The 9,457-nt window shown below is 42.7% G+C and overlaps 1 protein-coding gene across 1 annotated transcript; it reads right to left on the reverse strand.

The window, feature by feature from the left end:
• Positions 1-803: 803 nt before the first annotated feature.
• On the reverse strand, positions 804-7,488 carry ATP6AP2 (ATPase, H+ transporting, lysosomal accessory protein 2). The gene is given in 11 exon segments (XM_009084558.1): positions 804-1,345; positions 2,119-2,235; positions 3,231-3,294; positions 3,296-3,362; positions 3,365-3,380; positions 4,430-4,483; positions 4,790-4,927; positions 5,083-5,178; positions 6,130-6,258; positions 7,370-7,440; positions 7,443-7,488. Coding segments are annotated over 11 exon segments (993 nt in total). The 3' UTR covers positions 804-1,150.
• Positions 7,489-9,457: the final 1,969 nt, after the last annotated feature.

The following is a 9,457-nucleotide window of genomic DNA, read 5'->3' on the forward strand; positions in this document are numbered from 1 at the left end:
AGAAAAGTAGTTTCCATTCACGTTGCTGGAGCCTGGAAGTTCTTTCACCACAAGCAAATGAGTTGCTGAAGAGTAGGCAGTTCTACAAATGATTCAAGCCAGAGATCCACCACTTGGCTTTAACTATGCTGACTGTTTGGTTTAGGAAAATTAATCCACACAAGATGAACTTTCTTTTCACAGTTTAAACTGCTGCAGGCTTAGGCCATCACCACTCATCAGAAGCTGCTCCTGCTCCAGGCAGTGAAGGAACACTCAACAGACATAGCCACAACTGTGAAGCCACAAAGAATAAAAGCATCCAAGAACAACTGTTGTTTGTTTTATTGAATGGCTGAAGCAGGACTGTAATCCAGGTATACCTAAACCAACTGTTGGTCCACTCTTATCATCAAAAAGAATCAAATTTTTTTATAGCATTAACACAAATGGAAGGAACATGAAGCATCATAATAGGAAATTCTATGTGACATGAGAGCATGAGCAGACTGGTGCCACTTCAGCATTTACAGACTGCACTGTACAGACCAGCCACACTAGTGTTATTCACCTCCAGCCTCTAGGGAGAGGATCCTTCTGTCCACACTCACCTCGGAGCCACCAGCATGAGCTCAAAATGCCATTTGTGCTACTGGAGTTGTAGTCTTGTAGAAATATTTCTATACTTAGTATTTTACCAAAGAATCTTTACTATCCTCTCTGAAGTCACATATAACCATTAGAAATATTTACATCGAACATTTACAGCTGGTTCATAATATACAACACAACAATTCAGCTATAATTTCTAATCTTCCAGTGTAAAAGTTTCAAACAAGTTGCTATTGTAACCTCAACTGACCTGGTTTGCACACAGCCACAGGCACTACAGGGCACGGCAAAAACTCGTGGTGCATGATTAAAAAAATGGAATGATGTTACTTTAATAACAATTACTTTGGGGGTTGTTGGTTTGGTTTTTTTAAACGAGCAATTTTAATTCCTAAATCCCATCCGGTGCTACTACTAACATTTAAAATAGTCTTGAGAGGGAAAAATACTTAGAAATAAATACACCTTTTAAAAAAAAAAAACCACAATTAACCATGTCAGGATATTTGTTTTCCACACAGTTTAAAGGAGACCTTACTCTTCATCTTCACGGTGCAGTTCAATCCATTCTTATCTTCTGGTTTGTCATCCTGTAAATGATGCTGTCATAGCCAGGATCCATGTTCCAGAGGTTGTAGGAGATAACTAGCACAGCTAAAGCAAGACCTATCATCATCCACAGAATAATGTTGAAGATCACAGAGTAGTTGTAGTTGTATGGGTAAGCAAGGTTGTAGGGATTGTCTTTTTTAGCCTGTAATAAAGAAAATGTGTGTTACTTTAAAGAGAAGCATTCTGGCTCCAGCCAAAGGCTGAGCAACCTCAACAGGAGAGATCATTTTTGTCTGCACAGATCTGAGGTGAGGGCACAGAAATGATTATGTGACCATCAGTGGAATCCACAGGAAAGGGTGACAGGAGCCTCATGGAATCCAGTCAGGAAGGCAAAGCCCATGTGAGAGCACGGGCAGGACTGAGTGGCAGCAGCTCTGCAGAGGGACCTGGAGGTCCCAGTGGTCAAGGTGACCAGGAGCCAGCAGTGTGCCCCCTGCAACTGCATCCTGGACTGTCTGCAATCCAGCCAGCAAGTAAAGGAAACATGTTTTCCCCATGCAGGGGGCAGGAATGACATGCATACTGGGCACAAAATGCACAAAGGCAAATTCTAACAAGGCAGAAGGGATTTAGGTTCACAGTGAAAGTGGTTAAGACTTTGGACCAAGCTGTCCAGAGAGGCTGTGTGACTTCCAGCCAAGGACTTTTCAAGAACTTGTCTGGACGAGGTCCTGAGCAGCCTGATCCTCAATTAGTCCTGCTTTGAGCAGCAGATTGGACTAATGACCTCCAGAAGCTTCTCCCCAACTTCAGTCACGATGTGTGAAGACCAGGACAGGTAAGCTGACCTCTCTGCACCCATGCCTAAACCACAGGTTTCTAGTCCTTAAAAAATGTTACACTCCAGTGAACAACTGATGCAATTTGCATCACTTTTAATAAATGGGATAGAGAAAAATGTGCATCTACTACCTGTGAAGCCTGGAGAATGGAGCGAGTCTTCCTTATGAGGGGAGAATTAAACTCCTTCACAGCCACCACTTCTACTACTGCATTCCCACCATACAGGTTAAACATCTCATCTGCAAACTGGGACAGCAAAAGGGATTTCATTAAGAACCTGCAGCCAGGGCCTAAGCAGAGTTTTGTTAGCCAGCTGTATTAAACCATATCATCTTCAGGAGTAATTATGGAAAGCTATAGAAGTTCACACTGTTTTAGAATTTCACTAACACCAAAGTGCCACCTCTCCCCTGGTTTACAAGGGCTCTTTAAAACCCCTCAACCCCTGTCCAGCACTGTAGTTTCTGCCTGTTTTCTGGGCTGTAACTCCTCCTCCCATCCCTGTTACAAAAGCTCCACCAATTTCCCAATTGCATCTGTCACTTTCAACAAAACATTTAGGTTCTCAAACTTCCACTGGGAAACTACTGAATATTTTAATCTGATCCAAAGCCTAATGTGTCTAATATTTAAACAGATTTGCTTAACTGCAAAAAGGCCTAAGAGTAATGTTTAGAGAAAACAGGGATTTGGCTTAGCTAACTGATGCTTTTGCACTTTTCCATCATGATTTGGGAACTCTCAGAAGTGACTGGGCTTAATAAAAGTTTAACACATTGATAGATGAACAGCAGTTATTTTACAGGCTTGGAAATTCAGATTTATACAGCTTTGTGGGCAGGGGCAAACTAACCACTGCACCCTGGGATGTGGTGTTTCCACACTTCCAAGAGGCAGTTTTTGAGAGACTTACTGGTGGTTTCAAATGTAAGGTGTTTATTTAAGAAGAACAAACATATCAAGTTACGTTGATATATGGTTTCAGTGCATCCCTACTCCCCTATGCAAAATATCTAAACACATTGTCCCATCATGCCAATACTTACCAGAGAGGCAAACTGTAACACTGGATTTTAAAAGTGAACAACTGCATTTTAAAAATCCAACAACAAAAACAAGCATCAGGCAAGACATCACTAATGAAGTGACAACTCAAAACATAAGGAGGTCAATCAACTGACACCCTTGTAGTTAACACATAATTATTACCGTGAGTTTTGTTCATTAGGTAGAAAATATACCTTTTGCAAAGAGTCCACAAGAATCTGAGAAGCATCCTTGAACTGCTGAGAGTCTTCCCCATACCGTTTTCCAACCTCTTCCAAACCAGACAGCTCCAGAGAATACAGGTCTGGGGAGTGATCTTTGGCTAAGTGTTTGTGCCGAGACAGCTTTGAGGGCAGAGAGAAATTCGTTCATACACAGGTTATTCTAAACACACGTTCCACAAAGTCCATTTACTGGGACTAATCCAACCTCACTTTCCACAGTCACACTCCATATTGATTAGGAAGTGGAATTTCTTGCCAGCTCTAAACTAAATGTCCACAATTGTTTCCTTTTTTAATTCTACAGAAGAAAGGAGATGATGATTATGCAGCATCTCTTCCTAACATGAAGCTACATACACATAATAAGAGAGATGCACTAAAAAGAAATATGACACCTACTGACATCAGAATCTGTAATTCTGTTCTGCAATTGCCATGAAAATAAAGCCTAAGAAAAACACATAACTACAATACTTAGATACCAACATTTCCTCCTCTGAAGCTGCCCTTGCAAAACTGAGTAGGCTGCAACCTCTACCTTGCTGTTCCACACGTACAAAAGTAGTTTATTTAAGGAGTATCATTTCATTGTCTCCAACTCCAAACTATCTCAAAGGAGAGCAGTGATATTCTTGCACTTCTGTAGGTGTGAAGCTGCAGCAATGACATTTGTCTGCAGAGTAGAACAGTCACTGAAAGCAAGACATTTCATCTGTTCTCTCTTCCCACATACCTTAACCACAGCATTTCTGGTCTGCCAGATAAAACTAAGCTGTTCTACCTCATGTTATCAGGAGCCCCATTACTCTCCACCAACCCTTCACCTAACATGAACGTCTGAGTTTTCCAGGAGTATTTCTGTCACTTACAGAGCTAAGAGCTGCAGCTTACAGACACACAGAAACCCCCAAACAAACAGACCAACCAACCCTGCACCACCCACCCACCCAAACAAACCCTAAACCACAGCAACAAGGCAGCAGCTTCTTAGTGCAGAGATCCTCAGAATCAAAAGCTCACCCCTCCATTGGGACATTTCTATCACCACCACTAGTCATGGTACAGAAGTCACTCCAGTCTTTCCAGATTAAATGATATTTTGAAGTGGACAGGGTAACAAACATGTTCTTAACTACCACTGGTGGGCAAAATGTTTCAAAAAACCTTACCAGGCTTGCAATGTCATGTAGGACTTGTAGTTCTGACAGAAAAAGCAAGTCAACCTGTGGAAAGACAGAAAGAAAGAGACAGGTATTTCTTCTGATGAAACCAAAGTTGGGGAAGTCTCATTTTGTTGCAAGTCTCAGTATTTTACAACAGGTTATGTCTAGAAGGAAATCATTCTTTCAATAAAGTTACTTTCAAAAAACCCCTTAACATTTAGTAATTAGAATTCAGTCAGAAAAAAATTAAGAGTGGGCTCTCCTAGGCAAAGAAAGAGGGAAGGGAGAAAAGAGAAAAGCACAAACTAACTAGGAGTATTAGAAACAAATAAATCACAGAAGTTCCCAGTGCTGAATGTCCTTTACCTCGTTGTTTCTGCTGAGGGAGTTGAGGGGAAGGGAGCTGAGAATGGAGCTGTCCTGGAACAAACGGTTCCGCAGCTGGCGCAGGGTGACAGAAAGGTCCTCAAACACTGAGTTGGCTTTGCCCACCATGTACACTCTCTGCAGGAACAGACACTGCTTAGTGACAACACAGGTTTGTCTTCAGTTTTCCCAGTCACACATCGATCCTACTTGCAACCTCCAATGCCAAATTTCACACAATCAATTGATTCAGCACCTAGAACACATGGAGTGAGAGGTGGAGCAACACTCACCTCCTCACTGGGGGCCAGCTGCAGCACCACGGGGGTCTCCTCAGAGAACAGAGCATGAATAGCATTTGCAACACTGTCAAGACTGAAAGGAACGGCCTGGAAGACAAAGCCTAGTCAGATTTTTGGGTTAAACAGGTCCTGATGATCTAAAAGGAGAAAATCTGCTTAACTACAGAAGTCTCGAGAAATAAAGTGCAGACATATTTCCAAAGTGATAATAACAAGTAATAGGAACCTGTGTGCCAAAAAACACATCACTGTGTACCTATGAACAGACACCTTGTTTGGCTGTGTGGCAGACAATATATTTTTTAGAACTCCAAGGGACTGTGACTGTAATTAAGAGGCTTATTTAGGCTCAGAGCACAGCCTTCTTCAGCAGTAAAACAAAGAAGCAATACAAAAGGAGAACTAATCTTACTGCAAATAGAAAATTATGAACCCCAGAAAACTGACCAATGAAAATATACCAGTAGAAAGGCCAACTACTGAAACAAAACAAGAGACAGATAGAAAAACTACGAAATGCCGGCACAGTTTAGTGCCTCCACTGGCAAGATAATAAACTGCTTTTGTAAACACCTGCTGCACTTCACAGTACTTGAGGAAAACTCAAAAGATCATTTAGAGGACGATACAGTACATCCAAGAATCAACATCATATAAGATGTTATCACACACACTCAGCTGAAGCAAAAAGGTTAGTGATTCTGCCTATGAGACATTTAAGTTACATGGGAAGCAGTGGATTCTCTGACTCTTAGTACAAATATATTAAAACTAATGTCTTTCAAGGAGAACGTGCTTTGCCAAACAAGTTACAGAACTGAATGCAAGAGGCCCTGGGTGATCTCAAAGGGCTCTCACCTTGGACAGGATTCTGATTATTGATCTACACAGCCTGATCCAGCATTTCAGGGGATATGGGGATGTCAAGTGAAGTAAGAAAAAAGTGAACATGGGGGAATACAGCAGAGGATCCTGTACTCCTCATTAGATTACAAGAGTGACAGAAATCCTGGGACAGTTCCAGCTGTGGATACTCACATTCTCAATAGGGTAAGAAAACCCTTTCGCAGGCAACTTGAGCTTGTCCACTCCCTTCACTGTCACCAGCACAGTAGCTCGTGGTCTGTGAAACAGATCACCCACTGCAAGCCCAGGCCAGGAAAGGTCCTATTACAAAAGAGTAAAAAAAAGGTCTGTATGTCACAAGGACAGAGAAAAGTCCTCCCCCACTATTACAGCAAAATAACTCGCTACCTTGCTAATACCTCTGTGCAGGACAGGCTACTGGAAATTTCATGGGGAGCCAAGTTAGCACTATACATCTTAAGTAGTGCTGTCTCAAGTCAACACAATACCCTCTAATATATTGTTTCTTCTGGATAAAATAATCAAAATTTACTTCTTAGGCACACTACTCATACAAGCCTGTTACTAGTTCGATGCAAAAAAGGCATAATTAGTTAACAGCAAGATATTCCCAAACAAATTCCAAAACACAGGCTAAGAGACCTGCCCTCAAACCAGACTTACCAGACTTCTTCCGCAGCAGCAGTATGGAAGAAATGGGAACTGGCTGCCCTCACCAGCACTGTAAGGATACCTCAGTTTGACACTATCTGGCTGCACACAGACACTGCTGGAGACATGTGCCTATTACACTTTCACACACTACTTCAGCAGCCACTCATCCCTGCTGAAGCCCAGCAAAAAATTCAGTAGGCAAGATGGAATCAGTCCAAGGGCTCCTACTCATGTCCCCCCCTCACTAAAGCTACATTCCAACACTTAATGTGAGAAAACACCACCACAAATCATGTTTTCAAGTCTTTGGATTACTCCCTACGTAACCAGGCTGCTTGCTCTTATTAACTCTCCCCAGCAGACAACTTGCTGACCTGACAGAATGCCTGCCTAGCCAAGCCATTCCTCAGCCTTCAGAGTCCACAGGAGCAGAGCCCCACAGACAGCTCATGGGCAGGAAGTGACAGTGGTTTCCACAGATTCTCAGCATGCAGTTGGGTCTCAGAGGAACTGAAGACCAGCACTGTACAGCTTCTGCAGACTTGCTTCCTTCTACAGCTGCTGATTCAAACCATCCAGCCAGCACAGCCTCTGCCTGCTCACATGACCCACACAGCTCTAAGCCTGGAAAGCACCTCTGACAGCTCACACATTCCTCCAGACAAACAGGGCATTTTATATACTCCAGCACATGACAGCAGGATTTGCATTCTGTTGAGTGAGCAGGTCTGTAGTCTCAGAGGTGTTTCACATGTACCTCATCAATAGAAAAGCCCATGGTCAGTGCAGCCACATCTGGGATCCGCTCGCCGGGAATCGGCCAACTCCCATCCCGAAACACAACCGACTGAGGGGACCGCAAGACACTCAGCTCATCACCACCCACCCCTGAAAAACAAACACACAAAGCTGTCAGAATGCTAACAAACTTTCCCTTACACAACACAGAAAAAGAGAGTATAGAGCTTTTCCATCCCTTCTTCTTCCCTCTCCTCAGTTTAGAGACAGCAAGGAATGGGAACTGATTGTTTTAATGCTCTGGAATACAAAATAAGGTTTCTATACAACAAGGACTAAGGACAAACAAATGTGTATTAACAAAAGCAGGACAATTATTCAGGAACACTCCCCCTGCATTCAGAACCATGTGGCTCCTGAGAAGCAGCTCTGGTGTCTCTGCTCTGCCTGTTCCACCACTGACACTGTAAGATGTTTTGCCTCCTTGGACAAAGTACAGGGTCTAAGCTGACTGTGTGAAGCCACAACCTGCAATACTTCTCATGTTGGGTTTTTACTTACCTAGGATCCCCCTGCACTCTCTTCCCCATTACCCTGAACAGCAAAATTGACTAAAAGCTTATTTCTAAGTTGTTTTACAATGACAGTAACTTATTGTGCAACAAAGTCAGAAAAAAACCCACAGAAATAAGAGATGAGCTTATTTCGGCCTAGCTTCCCATTTTAAAGTCACCTGAGCATAGCTGCAATACTGTGTACACAAAAATTTATCTAAATACATTTTAAAACTTACTTGGAGTATATAAGTAGTGACATGCACAATGCAAAATTTCCAGCAATGTTCCTCAATGATCTCAGTAAATTTCTAACAGAAAACTAATCTGACACATGATACAAGAAAATCAAGCAATAAAATACAAGTAAATCAAGATTTGCAGACACCTGAGCTGAAGGTCTGATTATACAACGAGTCTGGCTGCACACTTCAAAATTACATCAATACCTTAACTGTCTAAAGAAAATAAAAGTATTTACTCTTCTGACTACTGAAACTTGGTTACCAGTCCAAGCAGTGATATACAACAGTTTTCCAGGACACCAACAAATCTAAATTCTATTTACAAAAATAAGGCGAAAGTGAACTGGTGTGTTGCACAGCTAAAATCTTGCCTCACACTAATTTGACTAATGTGACCTTGAAGATGCTGTTGTAAAACCTGGGACAAACGTTGACAGTAAATCTGAGCTGTGTTATGATAAACATACTGAAGGACAAAGTACTGTGATGGAGGTTGGGGAAGGGTGGAAAAAGGAAGGAAACAGGCCAAACCCAGTGGTGTACATGAAGCAGCCTCAAGCATTTTCTGATTTAAACTGATGTATTCATTGGATGTCCTGCTACCAATTTCAGTGGTGTATCAAACCACACTGTGAAGAAATGTTTCCAGACCAATTACTTTAAGAGGGAATTTACAAACTGGCTACAAATATTTTTGTTCAGTCCATAGGATTTCCCACAGCCCATGCTCTCCATAAGGCTGTAAGACAGTCACACAGGTTATGCAGGACAAATGAGCCTCCTTAGGGCAGGACTGCCCAGGTGCATAAAATCAAAGCATTTATCAGTTTCATATAAATTTCCCTTCAATGATTAAAGCCGAATTTGAAGCTGGGAACACAAGTAGAGTCCCTGTAATCGCCTATGATGTATTTAACCAAATTCCTACCCTGCCCAAGTTGCACTTCTGGCTCTCTTTGTGAGCCTGAACAGCTAAAGTCTACCAAGTGAAAACTATTTACACGGCCTGGGATCCTGAAGCCCTATCACCAATCTGACTCACAGAAGGGACACTAAGCATTTCAGCAACCATAACAGCAGCTCGTGGAAATTCGTGCAAGGCAACAAAACGATGTGTGTCGACCCAATGCCCCACGCAGCGCTTGGATGGAGAGGGAAGTGTTGGAGCACAGTCCCTGGAGGTGGGTGGGGAGGATGGATGGGGCGCAGGGAGCTGCAGCAGCACAGGGACAGCGCTCGGCTCTCAGCCTGGAGCACGGACACACATAGAGGGACGGACAGACGGACGGACACACACGGAGAGACACA

This window comes from Acanthisitta chloris, unplaced genomic scaffold (genome assembly GCF_000695815.1).
Source record: "Acanthisitta chloris isolate BGI_N310 unplaced genomic scaffold, ASM69581v1 scaffold29411, whole genome shotgun sequence".
NCBI classification, from domain to species: Eukaryota; Metazoa; Chordata; class Aves; order Passeriformes; family Acanthisittidae; genus Acanthisitta; species Acanthisitta chloris.